Here is a 23,455-nt window from a genome sequence, read left to right on the forward strand (position 1 = left end):
AATAGGAATGAACAAGAGTTTCAATCAACCATCATATAGCTCAAGAAATGGACACCTATTTCAAGCATTCTTCATATATTGTCAATTTCAGAAGCAGAGCCAGGGATGGAGGCAGCTGTCACCGCTGGCCATTTTACTAGAACTGCGGGTGGACATCTGCTTCTGGTCTTAGAACGTTAACTTCTTTTGCAGAAGCAAAACCAGTCTAAATGCCCCACAAAAATGAACAGTAAATTTCTAATGAAAGGAATGTGTGGTCAGATTACTAATTTTTCTTTATGAATTTTATCCTAGCCTCTATGCGTACCACAAAATCCTTTGGCAACAAGACAGCACAGGAAGTGAAAACTTCAACTCTGCGTATTAAAAAAATAAAGTAACAATTCAATTCCAAGGAGATACAAGGAAGACACTTAGCAATGCTTTAAAGGAAAAGAACATTTCTTCGAGGTGTTTTGGTTTTTTTTTTTAACTTTCGATTATACAGCAAGAAGTTCTTATACTTGTGAGGCTATGAAAATGAAAAGCGGCTTCTGATTAAATGAAATAGAAATTGGCTTGTAAAAAGACCTCCAATACGACATGTAACAATTTCAAATGCAACTTCTGGTTGTATCTCAAGGGTCTAGATACCATATTAAGCTCACATACCATTTAATCGATCCATAGCTATTACAAATATTAATCACTGTTGGTCTCACCATAAAGAACCATGAATATATCTCCCTAGAGTTCTTAATAAAATATAAGATCTATTTTTAAAAATTACTATTTAAATAACAAAGGGGGGGAAATGCCTACCCTGGATTTGTAGCTTTGACCTATATCCAGGCAAAGGAAATTATACCCAAAACAAGGCTACTTCACAGCAAGATTTATTAATACATCCAAAAGAAAGAAAGAAAAATCATTTTGTCACACTATATACAGATAATACATACAGTGTTTTATACACATATTACATCAGTTTTTACACAAGAAAAATATACATAAAAATGTAAACTTTTGTATACAAAAACCCTTAAACAAATTAAACAAGGACCAGATAACAAAAGGAGACCAATCCATTATTATTTCATCAAATTTTTAAAACAGTAATACAGTACATTCATTGAGATATATATGGAAAATGTGAGCCATCTCTTCATGTTTAAAGGGAAATTACAAACCAACAGCCCATCACCTCCCAAATGTGGTCCCCCCCAGCGACACCACACTCAATACCATAGACACGCCTTGCCGTCACAACTGGGGGGCTCTTAACCAAACCTGCCCACCTCATCTTGCCTGCTAGTCTGTGCAGAAACGGGTGGCCCCCTAGCTTTTGTGCATATAACGAAGCTTCTTGCCACTATTCACGCAAATACAGACAAGATTCTTGGTTTGTAAGTTCCCTTTAAGCAGCTTTTTCTTTTCTAAGTATTTTTAATGTATGGCCTGTTAACACATACTTGTGTGCCAAGGTGAATGAGAACACTGAAAAAGAAGGGCTTTGAGAACTGCTAGTCCTTGCTACCGTGCAGTTACTTTGTAAGAAGAGATTTTTAAAACTGTGCAACGTGTCTGTCCCTTACTGGATCCAAAGAAGCTACCACCTCACCTTTGACTTCCCACTGCAACTTGGTTTCAATTTACACCTCAGTCCTCCAGTTAGTACCATACAACCGCCAAGAGGCTTTGTTAAAGGCTGCTTCTGATATCAAGTTCCAGCTAAACTACTCTATGAAATCACTCAGACCCCAACCTCTCCGTTCTGGGCTTGGGGCGGGGGGTACTCTATCTTCACTGTTTTTTTTTTTTTTGGTAACGTCTTAGAATTTAGGACTGTCCATCTATGTTCCTCTCTCTGTAAGGTCTTGAATGTAATCTGCCACCAACTCATCACAAAATATTTCATGTTTTTTTCTTCATGGTTTTTCATTCAGTGTGTCAAACTGATGTACTAATGGAAACAGCAAATGCTTGGGGACTAAGAATTAAATCTATGGCAAGTGCATGCAGACTTGGAGTTCCTGAAGAAGAAGAAAAAAAAAACGTCTGGGAAGACCTTTAACGAAATAAATGCAAAACAAGCTGAAGATAGCTTCATGAGAGCTGCCTTCTCTCAAAGGTGAATTTTCAACAAGGCAGAATAACAATTAGGTGCTATATTTCCCTGCAGCTAGAGAGTAGTTAACTTCCCCCAGGCAAAATGATCTCAATGATCGTTATTTATTAATGAAAGGAAGAGGCAGATTGGTGAATTAAGTTGATCTAGAAGATGGTGGTTGACATACACTAATGGAAATGTTAGGATTGCTTTATAACTGAAATAAACAGGCTGGTTTGCGGTACATCTCCATTTCAGAGGGAGGAAAAACGCACAACGCTCCTCAAGTGAATCCCCAGCTCTCTCTTTCTCCCATGGGACAGATGGCATTTTTAAAAATGACAGTCTCCCTTTCAGTTAAAAAAAAAAATGTAACAATAAAAAGGAAAAGGAAGATAAATAAATAATGTGTGGATGTCTTTCGATGAGACTTTTAAATGTTCTTTAAATAATTTTCGATAATGTATTTTTAAATCATTACATACAACTGCCATTGCAGTGACAATATTCCAGTAGGGGCAGCATTTTGCTAAATGTAAAAGATTGCCATTTAAAACTCATACATATACATGTGTATATACAGTATATCGACACTATTTATATACATATATATCTAGAAAGCAACATTTCATTGCCTTTGAATATCTATATATTCACTCCCACAATATATACGAGACATACTGTGTGAGTATATACGAAAGTATACGTACACATGCTCAGACATGTATATATACACTTTGTGTGTGCATAAGAGCTTTAAAGGCACAGTAGATAGGGATGCAAGTTTTCTAGAGAGCCGCAGCAAAGTTAAAACAGAATGTTACAAATGTGAAAACAGTCAAAAGGAAATATAGCAAAATTCATTACGTGATAATTCGTTGAAGTGGTGTCATCGTGAGTAAAATGAGTTCGTTCAAGAGGCTTATGTGTGACTTCGTATGCTTTCCATTAAAATGAAAATGGTAAATTTATGATTGAGACACAAAGTAGACCACATTTTTAAATGACAAATTGATGACAAAAAAATGAGAAACCTAACACTTATCAATACTAAAATCATAATTACATTCTTTTCCAATGTGAGTGACACGTCCCCAAATTATCTAGGTAAAACTTTCAAATTAGTCTTGTTTGAATGTTGGTTTCTTTGTTTTTGAGACAAAGATGAATGCCCAATCCTCGAAATTACCATACAAAGTATTACCCAAACTGACATCTTCTGGAAAATTTCAGAGATAAAGATCTTTAAAAGAAACGACTGAGAAGTTAACAAACTATGCTTAAGCCAAATGCTCCTGGCAGAGAGGACATCATAAAGGGGAAAAAAATACAATGAGGTGTGATGAGAGATAGTCTGACTGAGAAGGCAGTGAAGATGAAGAACTGGCGAGTAAGAAGAGTTCTAGCAGGAATTCACTTATAATAACCATAAACAAGACTATAATCCAAAGGACTTCCATCTTGGTATGCACTGATAATGGACTCCAGTCTGTCATCTCCTCTTGCTTACAGAATAATCGAGTTTTCCATAGACGTATAATCTTGCTTAACAAAGGCTGTTTATCTATTACACACACACTGTTTTAGGGAAATATATGTATATAGCTTTATCTATACACACACATATACATACGTGTATATATAGATTTATACAAATGTATAAATAAACATAATACTTTTCAATCTTTCCATTGACAAGGCAAGTTCACATTCAGCAAAGTGCCACCACATCCCATATACACATCTCTGTACAGATATACACAAAAGGGTCTATCTTCACCCTTCAATCAGGGGGAATTTATTCTAGCAAATCCCATTAACCAGTAACTGAAGGGAGAAATGGCACCAGTACAAACTCCCTTCTTTCATTTGCATGCATATGTACAAGAAATATGCAGGGTTTTTTTTTTTTAATCCATAAAGCAAGAGTGAATGAAACTGGGAGATGCAGAAATACAAGTATAAAAGGAACGACCTGGAGAGCTTTCCTAGGTCTTGGCTACACCTAAGATGAATGCGGCTTAAAAGAGAACTACAAATTCTGGTATATTCTCAGAAGTTGTCTTGACAGATACCAAAGTACGTGATCTTTTTATATTAAAAATAAATGTGATTGGAGCATTTAATAACAACTCTAGTTTTGGCTATGTTAGACCACCAGATACTCCAGTAATGAATGTCGAGCAAAATGACAAAACTCAAAATATAGGAATGTATTTTTTTTAATTCTATATGAATCAGGTAAAAGTCAAGGGTAGCATAATTTTTCCTATAACCAAAATACGGGGGTTGGGGGCACACTAACTTCATAAATAATAGCACAACTGAGTAATATTTTTTTAAATTTTTTGAAATAAATGAAATCATCCCAGCTTTGAAATATGCATGGTGAAATGATCCCACCAACTCTTCCAACAAAGCAGTCCCTTCAAAAAATGGCATTCTTTATAAAAAGCCTATTAATTTTCTTAACTTCACCGAGAAAAGATGATCAATAATGATTTTCTAACTCAAAATACGAAGAAATCTATTATTAACATAAAAAAAAAGTTGTTTCATCTGATCTGGTCCCATCACCCCAGCACATAAACACAGCTCATGTCTGGTTTCTCTCTCTCTCTCTCTCTCTCTCTCTCTCATATTTTTATGCTCAAAAGTGAGAGGCTGGTCTTAGTCATTTTAAAAACATAGCATAATATAAGTTAATCAAAAGGTTAAAATAAAATGCACATGATATCAGAGCTAGCCTTTTAACATAAGATAGCATAATGAAGAATTTGGTGTATTTATACTACAGAGACAATGAGAAAATAACTCTGATAGCCTCATCTAAATAAATCGATTTCTACAATACATTCTGTTACCTTCCTCTATTTTTACCTAAGCACACATTCATCTCTCTCACACACGTGCCCCCAATGTATATTTTTGCATGTGTGTAAAAACACAGACAGAGACATGCACACAAGTAATTTAATTCTATTTTTAAGTCACAGTGGGAATTCCTTAGTGAGGAGGGATAAAAAGTTCCTGAATAAGACACTGAGAACATGTAGATTTATTATTTTCTCTATTTTACTTCCCAACTTACAGAAAAAACTGTAAATTAAAGAATAAATCCATAGGAACAAAAGAGGTCTTAAAAACTTAGTTTACAAATTCCAGCTACAGTAGTTGGGAGTTTTGCTTCATCTATGTATTTCTATTTACCCTGTAACTAAGCTTCTAGCCATCTTAAGTGTAAACCACAGATCATTTACTAAAGAAACACGATTCCCAACAGTTCTATGAGCAGTAATAAACGGTCTAAAGGTGTTCTACATTTTGAGGCCCCAGGATATCCTTTTATTTTATATATCTGCAAGGTAGCAAAGGATAGCTATACACCTTGACACGGCAGAGATCCAGTGTAAAAAGGTGCTTCACTAGTTTGTTTTGTCAAAAAAAAAAAAAAAAGCTCATATATAATTTTTTAAGCTATTAAAACACATAGGCAACATAATTCATTACACTCAATACAGCTTTAGTATAAAACTTATAATTTATGAGGTGATGTTAATAGTATAAATTAATATACCTTTTCTCTTAAAATCTACAATAAGTATTCTGAAAGCTCATTGGGGAAGGAAATTTTTAAATAAAACTTTAAAGCTGTGCGTGATGGGAAAGGATTCTGTTTGCTGAAGCGGAGATGAGAGCCTGAAGAAGAAAGGAAAAAAGTCCTACGCAAGACACGGTGGGCTACGAAACCGAACGTTTTCTCTTTCTTGCGCTCTCTTCAATGATGAGTCACCTTTAGTTTCTTTTAAAACTATTTTCTTATTTTAAAAACTGCCCTAATTTCCACAAGGAATCCCTGAGACATACTCAACACTATACAGTGAAAAGAACAATCACTGTGAAGAGGGACTGATTTCAACCCTTCGGAGCAGATGAAGACAATGTCACAAGCATCCAACTTCCCATCACTTGCACACTCATCTGCTGGAGCCGAAGGGGCCTTAACAACGCGGGGTGGAGTCAGTTCAGGGCCAATCAGTCTATTCCCCAAGCAAAAGCAATGGCGTGGCATTTCGCTGCACTGCACGTTGAACATTTTTCCAAGGGGAACTTTGGGTGCATATAGAGCTTACTTCAGTGGTCCCCAGCTCAAAAAAACAAACAAAAACAAAAACAAAACAAAAAAAACAAATCAAAGAGGCGGCTTCTATTACTCTTAGGCCAGGATCAGGGCAGATCAGATCAGGGGTGTGTGTGCAGACTTGAGGACCTGGGCGGGCGCAGGCTGAGGCCAGCAGGCAGGAGGGAAAAAGGAAAGAGAGCTGGGCTGCCCGACCGAGCTTACTAAGAGTTAGACAGCTTTTCTCTTACAACATTGTTTTTCAGACTTGACTTTGGATACTCCCAAACCCTGCCACTCAAAGTAGTCAAACATTCCCAAGATGCGAGAACCTAGTTTCCGGTAAAGAAAGTCATACCAAATTTGCTCTCTCCCCGAAATGCCACCTGTCCTTTATTGGCTCTGTATCACAGTGCAGAGAGAGGGAAGCAAACAGAAATTAGAGCTGAAGGGAAAGAGAATTTTTGCTATTTAAAAATGAGGCTCTCTAAGTCGGCCCCACAATTTTTGCATTAATGACACTGGTTATTAGGAGACATAATTATTCACTTGTATTTTAGGTTTTCTTTCCTAACTCATTGGTCAGGGGGAAATGCTCCACAGATACCCAAGTATGTTCTTCACTGGTATTTTATTTCAAATCTTTTGGAAGATAGCATTTAACATGTTACTTTCATCTACTACGCATGGATTCTGGTTCCCTCTAGAATAGGATACTGCAAAGCTCATAAGGCTCCAGATATTAAGAAGTCATTGTTTAACCTTTCTACAGAATGCCAGCAAAGATTCCGTATTTTCAAGGTATTGCTAGAGGGAAAGAAAAAAAAAAAAATCTATGTTCTATCACATATATATTTCCACCTCCCACCTCACCCCCGAGAAATCTATTTCTCATCGGGAAAAAAATCCTTGGAACGATGTAGGTGTTGGTGGTGAAAGAGATAGATGAAGACTGTTCAGTATGACTGCATTTTCCTCTAAGGAATCCATGAAATCGCCTCATTCCCCTGCAGAGTTCTGCTGACCATGCCGAAGGCCGCTGTATTAGATTAATCTATGTATTCCAGAGTAAAAACAGAATTTAGTAGAATGTTAAAAGGCTAAAAAGAAAGAGGTTGAAGAACCTGAAAACTAGATATCTAAAAATATTGTTTAAATGAATTCCAAACCTATTACCTAATTAGTGTTACGAACATTCTCATGTTTTTGCAATACCAATCCACAGCAACCTACTGCACTAACTTGGAGAGAAGGCGACCGCCTCACACCAGCGTCGCTGATGCCGCTACGGGCGCCGTCAGCACCCCCGGTGCAGGGGCGCAGCAAGGACTGCAGGCAAGTAGCATGAACCGACGGCCTGGGAGTTACCGGCGTATGCTCAGTCTAGGGCCAACAGATGAAAACTGAATGGTACAGGGCCATGTGAGTGGCTCAGCTGGGAGAGCATGTGATTCTTTATCTCAGGGTTGTGAGTTCAAGCCCCACGTTGGGTGTGGAACCTACTTAAAATTAAAAACACACACACAAAAAAAACAAAACCCCGAATGGTACAAGTCAATAGAAATATAAATTCTTTCATGTAAGAAGAACGCTTACAGGTTGGGCATGATCACAGACACAGTTTCCTTCCAAATCAAAGCACTGTCTTTGCCTCCGGGTTGTGATCGTGCACTGAGAACGAGCTCTGATAAGGAAAAGCTTTAGTGTTAGTCACAGAAAGTGAGGATTCTCAGCTTGCAGTGGAGAGATTGGGCTTGTTGAAGACATAAATCTTATAAATAAGTATTTGGCAAAGATAAAGTATTAGCTTTCTTTAGCCTGACGCCACTCGAGACGGTAACTACAATTCTAAGGAAAAGGAAAAACAAAAACAAAAAACCAAAACCACATTTTCCAACTTGATCTCCATACCTACTATTTGCTTCTCATTAAATTCTAATCTTCTCGGGGAGGGACACAGACACGTTGCAGCGCCTGCCAGCATGAAATCGCTCAGGAAGTCATTTATAAAGGAGTTCTAGCTCACATGGTAGGTTACTAGAGAGGGAAAAAAAAATCCTTCACCGTATAAGCTATGTGACGATAATAACAAAATTTTCCATTGCATAGTCTGTCGTTTGGTGGGTTAAGTGTAATTGCTATTTACTACTGTGAATTGTTTACTAGCTACATAACCTACGCAGATGTGCAAATTACTAAGCCATTTTTACAGAGAAAAAAAAAACAATGTCTTAAGTACTTTAATTAAAATAATATTAACAATTATGTAGAGAGAGTAAAGGAGAGAAAACACATCTTTTCTTCGATGCTCTAAGATCACAGCCAGTATCATTCCTTAGAATGGAATTCAGATTCTCCGAGCACAGAATGTATCCATGAACTGCAGCAACTCTGTAAGTAAATCACATTAACATGATCTAACTGGCCTTTATAAATGGTCCCTAAGAACTGCAGAAAGAGTGCACTTCTCTGCCACTATTTCTCATGAGTTTCACCCAAGAATAAAAGCTAGTTTCCACCTAATTAGGACCTTACATAAAATTTGTTTTTGATTCCAGTATTGCCTTACGATAGCATAAGTGCTATTTAAAAGACACGAATTTTCGTATTTCTGGAGTGAAAGACACTGCATTCCTTTCCCTACACATCACCAGCGAAGCTACTCCTAACAGACTAGAACTGCTCCGCGGTAGCTAAAAGAAACACGTGACCGGCTATCTCGGGGCTCACAGATGTTCTTCTCTCTTCCGAAAAGGGACTCACAAGCCGTAGCAAGAGCACAGCAAATTGCAAGTTGGATGTTGGTTCTGAAGGAGATGAAATGAGAGGACAAATTTGTGTTTTTTTTTGCTAATTCCTCAAACCTACACTGGTACTTCCTACAGGCGCCCCTTCTTCAGCTATCCCTGTGGGCATCTAAACAAAAATGAACTGACTCGAAGTTTTTGGTGTGAAGCTGAAACTGGCAACATTCCTGATCATTTCATGCCTCCTTACTAGAAAGCAGGAAAGGGCTTTTCAATGCACATAAAACAGAAAATTGCAAACAAGAAAATGTGCAACTTACTGCAAACTCAGTTTTGATAACTGAAGAATTTTAAGCAGCTACCACGAGGGACAAAGAGCCAGAAAAGTTCAAACCGACTACCCATGACTTTCCCTTTGCTGTCTGAGAAGGGCTGGTAGATAGGATCATCAGCGCGCCGCTCCGCTACAGCCTTGAATTAGTACACGATGAGACGAGATCAAATTGCTGGGAACAGACAGTGATCTAGGGATGGTTAGAATGGGATGTGAAGAGTGGAGCAAACTAAGTGATACTTTTGAGCAGAGGTAACTACTCGTAATCATTTCATTACAGTACATTAAAATAAAAAAGCTTACTAACATAGGTTCACAGGTGAGAAATACTCAAATTATCTGTCCTCACCATTCAGAATAGAAATTTATGGTGATACCAAATATAATTTTGCTTTGTGACATAATTTATAATTTAGAAATTTCTCAATCTGCAAAAAAGGCAAAGCTATTAAAAAATAAATCTTCCAATCAATTATCATGATTAAAAAAAAAACTAAATATATTACAAACGTATTTTTGGCCCACAAAAAGAAAACTTCAATAAATACAAAATAGGGCATATAATGATTTCATACAGTCATGTGACATTTCCCCTCCATAATCTCAGGCACACGGTATCTGCATAATGCCTGCTGATCACCATCATTCCTTTAAAAAGCAGAGAAAGAAAAGCTTTCAAAAGAAGGGACTGGTTAGAATTAGCATGGCATAAAGAGAATACATATAGGAAGTAGGAAAATACATCCAATCTTTACCTATTGAAAAGGAATTAAGATCAAATATTCCCTGACAAATGAATTATTATATCACATCATTAATAGATATGTTCTCTCTACTCATCTTTTAAAATATATATATGTAAATTAGACTAGACTCAGGTATAAATAGCCAATGGTATCTCAGGGGACAGTGAAACTTCTCAGCAAAAGCAGAGCATGGATGTCTTTAGAATCTAGTCCCAGCCTTGGGGAGGGGGCAGGGGAGAAGGCAGGTAAAAAGAAACCTCACAGATTTATTTCATAGTCACCAACTTACTAAACTACCCAGTCTGATTTTTAACCCTAAAATCCTGGTACTTAAAAAAAATTTCCCCAAACTTCAACCCAAGTACTTTAATTATTTTAGAAGTACCAAAGGGTGGGTACAATTTATGTCTAATTTCCATATTCTGCTTTGAAAGAAACTTTAAAATGTGCATCCTTCAGATATTACACATCACTTCACAACTGGTACACTGATTCTACAAGTGTCTTCAACATTTTACAAATCTTACCAAAGAATCACTATGTAAACATGAAAAAGTCGAAAGTAAAAGACGGATCAAGGAGTTCAGAGATCCCATCTTTCCAAATCTAACTGACCTATCCTGCTTTTCACATCAAAATATGGTCTTGTTATAATTACATCTTGTGAATGTATTCCGTGAGAGACGGCTGGAGAAACACAACGCGCATCTAAAAAGGCAAAGGAACCAGCAGACCTCAGAACCCCAGCAACCCTGCGGTCACTCCGCGAGAGCTTTCCGTGACAGCCCCGTGGCCCCGACATGAATTCGCCTTTCTCCCTTCTCGGATCACTGAGCAGCGGGGCTGTGCAACTGGCATCATCAGCCCACCACCCTCTCTACGCGGGAACTTCGCTACTTCGGGGGGAAACGACCAACCTGATGAGGGTTCTGAGATGTGGGAAAGAAGTCGGAGCCTTATCCTCGTTAAGAAAAAAAATAATAATAAAACAACAACAACAACGGGACAGCTGCTTCCTGCCCTGCACAAAAACACACACATGGGCGCACACATACACACAGGCGGTCAAAAGACTACTTTTTTTTCTTTTTAATTGAACATGATCACAATTAGGAATGGAATCCTGGCCTCATGTGGTGTCAAGCAGTTGGTGCTAAGTCAGAGCCTCGATCTGCCCTCTACGCACCATCTGCTATCGCTTACACAGGAACTCAATGAACAGGACCATTCTATCTAGAACCACCTCCATAAAGACCTGGTCATAGAATGGAAAGCACTGATCTGAATACTAGGAAATAGTAAAGGGCACTGGTAATCTGAGGTATCTTCCACTTCTAGGACTTGCTGCTAAAAATCAATTCTATCCAGTCACTGTGCTGAGCCACTAAGGAAACCATTGGGGTAGAGTGAACCTGCCAGGAGGGAATGAGCACCAGTGCGAAGGAGCACATGTGAACACTGAAGCAAGGTCCACCGCAGGCTTACTTGTGGAACTGGAAAAGGGAGTTCTCCTTTAGTCCCCATCTGTTATTTTTAAAATCTTCTTTAGGAAAAGGGGGAAAGGGATGATAAACAGGAAACAAAGATAGAAAACACCAGGTTCCCCACCTGCCTGCAACACACAGACACGCTCAGTTAGGGGAGGTAAAGGGAGAAGATGCATTATTGGTACTTGTAGCTGTGGCACCTGTTACTGTGAAGCCTGTAGGAGGGGCTATCGAGCTGTGGCTGGGCTGCAGGTCCTTAGGAATGCCACTGTGAGAACTCAGCTGGTGGCCGAAGGCTGCGCTGAACTGAGGGAGTTGCTGCTTGGGAGAGGTGGAGGCCATGAGTTCAGCAGAAGGCCCCATGCCACTGAAGCTGGTCTGCGGTAACCCCGGAAGCACACTGGAGCTGCTGGGGGTCACGGTGGCGAAGGCAGGCTGTGTGGTCTCTGAGTTCGAAGTGGTGGGTGGCGTGGATAGGGAAGTGGAAAGAAGATGTCCATCTGCGCCGAGAAGGTTGCTAAATGGAGAGGGATCTCCAAGGTTGACAGGGAGATTGCCCCAGTGAGTTCTGGGGTTTACGACTCCTCCAAGTGGCACCTCGAGTTGGGTTGGGAGCAAGTGCTGCGCCATGATGGGCATCTCTGCTGAAAAGGTAGCTGCCATATTATCACCAGAGTAAGATGTCGTGTGGGGAGAGGTGATATGGTCACTATAGGGAGACGGCACGTGCTCACTATCATAATGGCTTCCATGGGGCGAGGAGTGTGAATGATCACTGCTGTATTGCTGTCGTGAGGTGATTAGGTCATCTGCCTTGCTCAGCAGCTGGGCAGGATGTGGCCTCTGGGAGGCATGGCTGCCATCATGTAGTCCATGAAACTGTCCTGGGAAGGCTCTCTCCCCAAGTGCACTCTGGCTGATCAGAGTGGCAGAAGTAAGGCCAACGTTGGCTGGGGCAGAGAACTGCCCCTGGATCTGCCCTGCCAGGGGTGTAGGTGGGTTAGACAAGGTAGCAGAACGGAGCAGGTTCTCATCCAGCTCTAGACTAGAAAAATTATCATGTACTATGCGCCCATTCAACAGCTCGCCTAGGTCCGTGTTAACTTCTCGGCTCAAGGACTGAATTCCTGAAGCTCCCGTACCTGTGGCGAACACCCCTATTCCTCTGTCTGACAACTCCTGGACTGGCACACCATCTGACTGGGCAAGTACCCCAATGGTACTCAGGCACTCAAGAGAAGTTACAGCCTGCAAGGCCCGTTCAAGTTCCTCGGCCTCTTCGGTAGTTGGAAGGAGGTCTCCATTCTTTCCTGAGTAAAACAAAAGCCATCAAGAATCAGCACAGCTTTTACTGGTCCCATACCACAAAAATCATACATCTGAATTATTTTTTAACAATATTCTATTAGGGGCGCCTGGGTGGCACAGCGGGTAAGCGTCTGCCTTCGGCTCAGGGCGTGATCCCGGCGTTCCGGGATCGAGCCCCACATCAGGCTCCTCCGCTGTGAGCCTGCTTCTTCCTCTCCCACTCCCCCTGCTTGTGTTCCCTCTCTCGCTGGCTGTCTCTATCTCTGCCAAATAAATAAATAAAATCTTTAAAAAAAAAACAACAATATTCTATTAAAGGCGCGCCTGGGTGGCTCAGGCAGTTGAGCTCTGACTCTTGATTTCCTCTCAGGTCATGATCTCAGGGTCATGAGATTGAGCCCCATGTCAGGCTTCATGCTCAGTGCCTAAGTCTGCTTAAGTTTCTCTCTCCCTCTGCCCCTCCGCCCTGCACGCTCTTTCAAATAAATAAATAAATAAACAAACAAATAAATCTTTAAAAAAAAAAATGGGTGCCTGGGTGGCTCAGTTAGTTAAGCATCTGCCTTCAGCTCGGGTCATGATCCAGGGTTCTGGGATCGAGCCCCATGTCAGACTCCCTGCTCGGAGGGAGTGCTTCTCCCTCTCCCTCACCCATGTATGTCCTCCCTCTCTCTCAAGTAAGTAAGTAAAACTTAAAAAAAAAAAAAAAAAAAAAAACCACTTGTGTGGCTCAGCTGGTTAAGCGTCTGACTCTTGATTTCAGCTCAGGTTATGATCTCAGGGCCATGGGATCAAGCCCCGCGTTGGGCTTCACGCGCAGCAGGGAGTCTAAGATTCTCTCTCCCTGTCCCTCTGTCCCTCCCCCCACACCCGTGAGCACCCTCTAATAAATAAATAAATCTTTTAAAACCAAACCAAACCAAAATTCTATTAAAGAGTCCCTGGGGAACAGAGAAGCTTCCAAGGACTGGACTAGAAGGAAAGAGTGAATATTAATCTGTAGCACAGGCCTGTAAGGTCGAGCTGCCCTGGAGCCTGCATCCCATCTTCAGCTGATTCACAGCACTCCCTTAACCCATCTCATCGAAGCATTAAATGCTTAAGGATTCTAAGCAATACCAACTTAAAACGCATGGTGACCGTCTGACTACACGTTATATTTTTACGTAAAGTTATGTTAAAATCATTAAAATAGGAAACATATCAGTTCAGGCTGGAGACAAAAGGCTGTGTAGGTTCCCCCTTGGTTTTTCTGCTCTTGAACTTCTTCCTCTAGCCGGAGGAAGACTAGAATACAGAGACTCATGCTCGCACGTGAGCACCCCACTCCCCTCCACTCACACGTTATCTTGTAAAATGCTTTTTTTGTGTGACCCACTAATCCTGCTCCTCTCGTTCTAACTAATTTTCATAAAATGGAAACCCATGGGATGCTGATTTCACTTCCAATATAAAAGTCCAGGGGCGCCTGGGTGGCTCAGTCGGTTAAGCACCTGCCTTCGGCTCAGGTCATGGTCCCAGGGTCCTGGGATCGAGCTTACGTTGGCCTCTCTGCTCAGCAGGAAGCCTGCTTCTCCCTCTGTCTCCCGCTCTCCCTGGTTGTGCTTTCTCTCCGACAAATAAATAAATAAAATGGTTTTTGTTGAAAAATAAAGTAAAATGACTCATTTCAAAGCAACAAAGTTAAAAACCTAACAATCGAACGATCAATCTACCAAGCGTATAGTATGGTGAGACAAACCACACTGCCCTTGTCTTCTGGAACTGGGAAGATAGTTTTAGCGGTGCTGAATTTTCTATCTGTGAGGAGGGGTACTTCAAACACATCTCAGAAACACTATTTCCCTTTTTAAAAACTCATTAAAACAAAACAAAACAAAAGATCTTGAATCAAAATGTTGACCATACCTTCAAAAAAATCAAAATCTTGTAAGTCATCAGGTAGCCGTGGCAGGACGTCTGAAAAGTCCTCCTGGTTCAATTCCAAGTCATGTGGAATGTCAGTGATCTCATTGGCAATGTCATCCGGCAACTCATCAGCACTCAGCTCTGGCGTGGATGGGCTCCTGGGGAAGACGACATGGTTGGCCCCACCACTCCCCTCTTCCCTTCACACCAGTGTCCCCAAGACAAGTTCATTGAACACGAAGATGGGAAATCCTAACTCAAACTATTCCTACTTTCACAGAAGGAAATGTGAAAGCAAAAGGAAGACCTTGCCATTCACAGTCACATATTTCTGCAGCTTTTAACCAAGTATTAAGAGAAGGCAGTCACTTTGAGATAGTATTTCTACTTCAAATTATAGAATGAATTAGAATTTTGTGCACTGTGTCTCCATACTTTTTAGTAAATTTCAAATCTAGTCAAAATAATTTTAAAAAATGACATAAACAGATAAACAGAGATGCTAAGCTGAAACAGAAGCCTCATTCACCTGGTGAAGATGCTAACCCCTGTCAAAATCAGTAATGTAATAGAATTCTGATGGAATATTTCTGTATATATGGAGTTTCTGTTAAAACAGAAAAATCTGAGAGTAGACAATTAAATTCTCAATTTCGGCATCTGCTTTCAGGGTTATAACCAAAAGTTTTATTTCGGATCTTACTCAATCAAATATTTGGTAAAAATTATACTGGAAAACTACAAAGCCTAGGCTGATCTATCGAATGGCTTCTGAAGCCCAGCTGCAACGCTAGAGAAGAACGTGAAGCTGGAAGTTCTGAGCACCATCAAGCATAGAAAGGACACATAAGCCTCCGCCATCACTGACCGGATCTGAGCGGCCTCCACTGGCAGTGAGACGCTGGTGGGCATGCTGAGGTTCCCTTGGGGTACTGCAGGGGGAATGGGTTTTTGGGGTCGACGAGGTCCACGCCTTCTCTTCTTCTTGTGTTTTTTGGTAAGTGCAGGAGGCTTGGTTTTTTTCCTGGGTTTCCTCTGCTGCTGGTGCTGAACTTTACGGGAGCTATCTCCTCTCAAGAAATTATCCTTCGGAATGAATAAATGGGTATTTTTAAACTGAGATTGTTTGGGAAAAACCTAACAGCTACCTGAAAAAAATGTATCTCTTAACATTCTATGGGATGCCTAAAGCATACTGCATGCCTACAACTACACATAGCAATAAATAAATGAATAAAGATTTCATTTTTTAATTTAACCCAAATCAATTCAATATACACATAGAGTTCATTCCATACTTAAAGACACCGTGAGACCATCGTAGGCCAAGGGGGAGACGCAGGTGGGTAGAAGGGACGGGGGAAAAAAAGACATTGGGACAGGTGCTGTAGTGTACAAGTATGATGGATGAAATGTAATTGCCCTCTCGAAGAACTTACTCTTCTATGGGAAAAACGTGAATACAAATATACATGAATACAGGACAGAGAAAACAGGATAGTAATGACCTTCTATGGGCATACAAAAGGAAAATCAATTATTTTTAGTTTTGCATGATTAAAAGGAAATGGCACAAACAAGACAAAACAGGTATGACTGGTGCTTGGGGTGTGGCGGATGGAGGATGGAATATGAACGTTAGCTGTAAAGATTAGGGCCAGATCATATACAACTTTAAATACCCTGTTAAGGATTTTCAACTTCATCTTACAGGCAATGGGAAATGATTTTTGATGAAAGGATTAACACAACCTGACAAATGTTTTGGAAGGATTAACTAGGCCAGTAGCAATATAAAGGGACAGACAGAAAAGGCAAGTGGAGGGAGGCATTATTTCCAATCAGAGGGCCACTTCAACAGTCAATACAAGATAAACGACTAAGGGCAATGTGAGTGGGAATGGAAAAGCAAGGCCTGTAGGGACAGAATTCTCAAGATCTGACAGCTCCTTAGATGTGGTGAGGATGAGGAAGAGAGCATGTGAAGACGTCTCTAGCTTTCCAGCGTTGACTGTTAGATGATAGCATTAGTTGGAACAGAGCACACACAGAATAAGGATTCAGAAGAAAAGTTAAGGAATTCAGTCTGGCTCACAATCTGAGGTATGACGATGACCCCAGGAGATAGAAATTGGTATAAGAGATAAAGAATGGGATGGAGATGTGGCCTCAGAAATCACAACACAGAAGTCCTTCCAGTCACTGACACGGGCCAGGCAGGCAAGGTAAAGAGAGAAGACCATGGCAGTGCTCTAAAACTGTTCCAATTAAGTGAGTTCCAATTAACTGTTCTTCCAGAGAAGAGCCAGCCAGGAAGAACAAGAAATTGACAACATAACCAGCTTTCTTCAGCTGCCACCCTTCAATCTGAATACTGTGTTTTGTTAGTTCCAAGATACACATTGTAATCTCTCTGCAACTGAGGTGCGTCTTACAATCATGGCATCTTAAACTGCTGCTGGCGTTGCCTACATAGGTGCAAAGACGGTAACAGTTCTTGGTAGTGTCGCTGTTTGAGTCAGGGCATGTGCGTTGTTGGTTTTACATGAAGAGGAAAAACCGCGTGTGCGAAAGCACAAAGAGAAGTAGTGTATACAACTGTCATTAGTGAAGCAAATACTCATTATTGAAGATCTGACCACAATTCCTTTTTTTTTTTTTTTTGCAAAGCAACAACCAAATGAGAAAGGAACATAACCACAAAGTAGACGAAACTGTGTTACAGCTGATGTACATAGAAAACCTTGCCTTTCCTGTATCAAGTAATTCGGCGGAAACCAGGAGCGTTAGAAAAGATAAAAATCTATGCCTGATTAAGTCTAAAGAAGCTATTTTGATAAATATAAAACAAATAAGTGGTAAGAAACGCACTGTGCCCCATTTTTAAAAATTTCTTGGTATATAAAACAATCGTGGTTTTTACAATTGATGTCATCTTTGATTTAATTAATTCATTAAGAACTCATAACTAAATACATAAAGAGTACCAACAATAGTTGTTTGAAAACTAGTATCTAAAACTAGTTATTAATACAATCAAACAAATTCAAGACAAGAAAGAATAAAATTAAAATATCAATTCAGGAAATCCAAAAGTTTAATACTAGCCAAATACCTGGATCTAAACACAAATACAGCCTCTGAGGTCACAAATGTACAAATTTATAAAACAAACAAACAAAAAAAAGAAAGGCTGTTTCCCAGCGTCTGCAGCTCTTTGGCTCAATACTTGAGATCTATTTTTATTCTATTATATCCCCTGTTTAATTCAACAGTGTTTAAGCAACCACTGGTACCCACCAGGCTGCTAAGCATCCACCCCAGGCTCTCCCTCTAGGACCAGTGTGGACTTTAGGCAGGAGAGTTTGTCTAGCCCACGATATCCATGTCCTACTTGCAAGACACTCCGGTACCGGCTAGGTCTGGTTCTAGGTGTGTCTTACTCTCCTAAGCTTATGCCTTGTAGCCTAACAACGTTGTTGGCAATGTGCCAGGTACTCCACACAGAACTGCCCCTGACTGAGGCCCTGCCATGCTCTAGGTAGTCGCCCACGTAGCTCCTCCGGAGAGCTGGAGCTCCCATGCCCTACAAGGCTCTCCCCATGCCATCTGTTCATTGCTTACACTATCCACTCCCAACTTGCTCACTGTCTCCCTCCTTCTACGTACGTGCCAGGACACTGCATTTACTAACTTACCATCTGTTGTATGGGTTCCTACTCATCGAATAGCATGTTCTGTGTGCCAACCTGGACTTCTTGTAGCTTGAGCTTCTTCTACCAATGGCTGTTCTGTCCAGTGGTTGAACCTAATTCCAAAACTCAACCTTTCCCAGCCACGTGTCTAACTGTTATTCAACAATTACTTACTGAGCATCTTTGTTCTAAGCACCAGGGATACAGCAATGAACAAACAATGTTTCTGCCTTTGTAAAATTTACATTCTAGTAGAGGGATACTGGCAATTAACAAACTAATTAATAAAAAATATAATACTAGGCTGATATCAATGTTAGAAAGAAAAACAAGGTAGAGTATGAGGATAAAAAACGACAGGGTAGAGGGGAGATGGAAGCTTCTTTGCTAAAGTGACATGTGATTGGAAACCTGAATGAAGGAGCGAAGCATGCAGAAATGGAGGAAAAGAGAAAAACAAGTGCCAAGCCCATGAGGTAGGAGCAAGTTTAGAGTGCTGAAGCCACAGCAAGAAGGCTGACGTTGCTGGCACTCCAAAGGTGAAGGGAGGTACACGGTGCCGCTGGAGAGACTGCGAAGACCAGATCAGCAAGTCTCACAGGCCATGATGAGAATCTTGGATTGGATTCTGGATGTGATGAAAGCCACTGGAAGGTTCTGACCAAGAAACTAAAACGATCACATGTATATTCTCCAAGGCCTGCTCCCACGGCCACCTACTGTAGGATTCCAATTATAAGACATTCTGGAAAATCTGAAACTATAGGGGCAGGAAGACTTCAGCGGAGACAGAGGAAGGGGTAGAATGCAGGGGGGCAGCACAAGAGAATGTGGGGGGGTTAATGGCGTATCTTGATTTTGGCGGCGTCTACAGAACTGTGTGTATTGTCAAACTCAGAGAACTGTGGACCAAAAAGAGTGAATTTCAACGCATACAAACTCAAAGGAAGTAGAACACACACACAGCCTGCTCTGGCTGCTATTTGAACAATATGTCTGGGGGTGGGAAGGCATGGAGGAAGGGAGACCAGGTAGGAAGCTATGATAGTAATCCAGGCAAAGGTGAGGACAACTAAGGCTAGAATGGTAGCAGTCAAGCTGGCACAATGTGTTTGAATTCAAGACCGTCTGAAAGCAGAGCCCAGAGATTTGTACGGTTTTTATCATCCAGTGTGAGCCTCTCACTGTGGGACTGATGGGCTACTAATGTTTGCTATACTCAGCTGTGATTTTTAACTTAACAGTCCTTGTTACCCATTTAGCCGGTGGCAACACCAGGATCACAGCCTTATGCTATTAAATCCTGGTCCAATGGCCGTTCAGTTACCCTGACGCACCCCTGAGACTGCAAAATGCTTACAGAGGGAAGGAACGGTCTCACTCAGCTTTTTAATACATACACCTTGCATACTACCTAGCAAACAGCAGAACTCAGCAAGTATCTGGGGAAAAACAGTAAAAATGTACTTAATTACAGAAAAAACTGGCTTTTGGCTGAAATTTCTTCAAATATCTAAGACATTCACAAAATTGTGTATAAAAAAGCAAAAATCTAAAGAAATGGGGAAAAGAAAGCTTGAAAAATCTGTGAAGTATAAGAAAATGTACCTTAAGGAGAAGGGGGGTATAGAATAGGGATAGATAATAAACAAAATAACCAGAGGTAAGTAACTCTAAATACCTTCTAGAACAGTTTTTTTTTTTTAAATGAGCCTATGAAATTAATTCAGTGGATCATGACCAGCATATATATATATATATATTATATACATACTTATATAGTAACATATATATTTACATACACAGTTTGTACTAAGTTAAAAAATACTTTCTACTGTGGATTGCTGTCCAAAGTTTCAAAGTCTCTGCTGCAGAAAATAAAATCTGAACTCACCATTTTTTTGGCATGTTCTTCACACAGAGGGGTCTGGTGTGTAATGTCGAACACGGGCACAGAGCACTGCTGTCCGTCTGCAAACTTGGCCGTGCAACTGGAGAAAAGCTGCTGAGAGCGGTTCAAGAGGATATCTGTGGTTTTCAAAGTTAGGAATATAATGCACTGAAACTGAAATTATTTAAGTTTTCAATTTTTATATAAAATCCACTTCTGGGGCGCCTCGGTGGCACAGTTGGTTAAGCACTGAACTCCTGGTTTTGGCTCAGGCTGGGGTCTCAGGGTCATGGGATCAAGCTCCGTGCTCAGTGGAGAGTCTGCTTGAGATTCTCTCTTCCTCTCCCTCACTGCATGCACGCATGCTCTCTCTCAAATAGTCTTTAAGAAAAAAATCTGCTTCTTTCCTTATTTGTGTTAACTAAGTATTAAAATTTTCTTATCTATAAAAGCTGAAGATCCAACCCAGCCACTGATATGGGAAATGATAACTGTTGAATTTATCAGAAGATACTTCTAAAGGAGTCTATTTTGCTAAAGGTTCTCCTAATATGAGTCTCCTCTATGGACACTCTGATTTTTATTATTCGGAAAAAGCAGGGTCGTTTCCTTCTTAACACACTAACTCCTAGAAGTTCCACTATAATGGTAAGAAATACCACTTTCTTTTAAGGAAAACTTTCACATATAATCCTCATCAAGAAGAATAAGAATTTTAAGATATAATTATAAAAACTCATCTATCCAAATATGACTTTTCATTTCCCATTTCCAACACAAAACTCGAACTTACAACTTACGAAAAATTACTTCTAGATCAAAACTTTATCATTAAAACTGAAACATCAGCTTTACTTCATCAACATTTTTGAATGTCCAAACTTTTAGCCCCTAGCTACGTTTCCTCAAGACGTACTTTATACCTATCAAGGAAGTACCTGTTTTTCCTTTACACTTTTATAGTTAAGGCTATTTATAAAACCTTTACTGCATAGAAAGTGCTGCTGAAATAGTTGTGAAAATTTAATGCCAAGAACAGAAAGGAGGGCCAAAAGTCAAAGATAATAAAGAAGAGCAAGTAATTGCTACTATATAAATTTTTTAAATGCTACTCAATTTTAAATGTTTAATAAAAGTGAGAGTAATAAGATTTCATAACCAGCCTGAAGCCCTTTACCACAGGTTTTCCTCAAGTATATTCTGTCTTAATGATCTTCTTTCCGAGTCAGTGATGTTTATCGTTCTTTCATTTCAAATCAGCACTACACTCAATACAAATAGCAAAAGGCACACTGTAAAACTACCTAACCTTCTTGGAAGACTAAAACCAGTTTCTGAATAATATGATTCGATTTCTCCATCAATGAGTGTTACAGTTGCTTCCTAGAAGCCACGCAGAACCACTGCAAAACAAGATTTCTTTTAATTAAGTGACGGCCACCAGAAGAATCTGCTACTTTCTATCAATTTTGCAGATTCTGATGTAATTCCTGAATAAAGAATCACAATGATAGAAGCGGGGAAAAAACTATCCAGAAGACATCATGAAAATGAGAAATTATATCAACATTTTAAACATTAAGTAGTTCGGATTTCAAAAGTCATTCATTTGGCTTAAGAATGAATTACTAGCCCCGAATGATTTACTACTTTTCCATGCACACGTAATTCGGTGAAGAGGATACGCTGGAAACAATGTCTGGTGAATGGAAGGGCTTTGTTAGGGCACCGTTCACCCTTCACACTTCCACTGCAGGCTGCGGGCTCCGCCTCCCTCAACTTGGTCCGGCTTATGCTAAGGAAGCAAAGAGACAAAATTAATTTTTAAAAAATGCTTTAAGGATCCAGAGCAACTTTTCGACACTAGGCTGGCAGGTTGTAACACCAACATTTTACCTTTCTACATTCTTTAAATAAAAGGTCACTATGAGTTACAATGACCAGTTCCAGTATTTCCCCATCTACTGACAAAACAAATAATTTTACTATAATCCATTTTAACTATGCCTGTTTTTTCTTTCTTAAGTGATATTTTGGTTCCTTTTACTTCACAAAGAGGCAGCGAGTAGACAAAACGTGACGAACAGGAGATTAGATTTATCAGACCTAATTGTGAATCTCAGCTCTACCTCTTCCTAGCTGTGTGACCTTGGGCAAGTTAGGTTAGCAAGGAAGCAAGGAAGCCTCAACTTCCTCACCTATAAAGTGGAGATCAGAGTACCTCTGGCCGACAGGTAAGCACCAAGAAATACAACACATCTAAAATACTTATCATATCTAGTAGGTAGTTTAATACCTAGTAAATGGTCAGTGGTTGTTAGTTACTGGTATTATTATCCTCATTAGATTTTGGTCATGTGAAGCTGCTAAACAGTAAATGGGCAAAAACTTGATCAGATAAAGGAAGAACGGGGGGAAATGACATGCAGATGTGGTTGATTTGCTCTCATCTTCCAAAACGAACTCATTTTGGGTATATCTTTTAAACTTTTTAAAATATGTGCAACTCCATCTTTCATTAAATGTTATCTCGACTCTATATATTCAATATTTAAATATTTGATTCTTGTTTTTTTTTTTTTTAAAGATTTTATTTATTTATTTGACAGAGATAGAGACAGCCAGTGAGAGAGGGAACACAAGCAGGGGGAGTGGGAGGGGAAGAAGCAGGCTCCCAGTAGAGGAGCCTGATGTGGGGCTTGATCCCAGAACGCTGGGATCACGCCCTGAGCCGAAGGGACGCTTAACGACTACGCCACCCAGGCGCCCCTTGATTCTTGTTTTTAAATTCATGAGTAGGCAATGTGTTCACATGGTTCCAGAAAAACCAAAGAAAAAAAGCTAGGCAACAGAGTGTCTCCTTTCTACCTACCCTTGTTCCACTTTGCCAGTTCTAACTCCCTCTGTAGTAAGTATTCATTTTATTAGTTTGTGGATCTTTCCACAGTTAATACAAACATTAAAAAATAAAAATAATTAATATTCAAGTTCTTAGAAGTACAGAAACTGTCCTGTGTCATTTGACTCTCTGAAGCATGACAAACTGGTAGGACTTCACACGCATCTGAGGGTAGAAAAAGAATCTACGTATAATATACTGAATCACACGTCAGGCATCAAAAATAAAGTA

General features: G+C 40.0%; 1 protein-coding gene across 6 annotated transcripts in view; it reads right to left on the minus strand.

Moving 5' to 3' along the window:
- Positions 1-859: 859 nt before the first annotated feature.
- The window catches only part of INO80D (INO80 complex subunit D), a 66,372-nt gene continuing 43,776 nt past the window's right edge, over positions 860-23,455 (minus strand). For all 6 annotated transcript variants that reach the window (XM_045806568.2, XM_045806564.2, XM_045806562.2 and 3 more), the window contains 5 exons: positions 22,011-22,120; positions 20,329-20,462; positions 15,608-15,825; positions 14,740-14,897; positions 860-12,833 (listed from right to left, as the gene is read on the minus strand). In XM_045806568.2, the coding sequence (XP_045662524.1) occupies positions 11,668-12,833; positions 14,740-14,897; positions 15,608-15,825; positions 20,329-20,462; positions 22,011-22,120 (1,786 nt within the window). In that variant the 3' untranslated portion in view covers positions 860-11,667. The remainder of the gene's footprint in view (positions 12,834-14,739; positions 14,898-15,607; positions 15,826-20,328; positions 20,463-22,010; positions 22,121-23,455) is intronic.

This window comes from Ursus americanus, chromosome 1 (assembly GCF_024610735.1).
Source record: "Ursus americanus isolate L20-20 chromosome 1, mUrsAme1.1.p, whole genome shotgun sequence".
NCBI classification, from domain to species: domain Eukaryota; kingdom Metazoa; phylum Chordata; class Mammalia; order Carnivora; family Ursidae; genus Ursus; species Ursus americanus.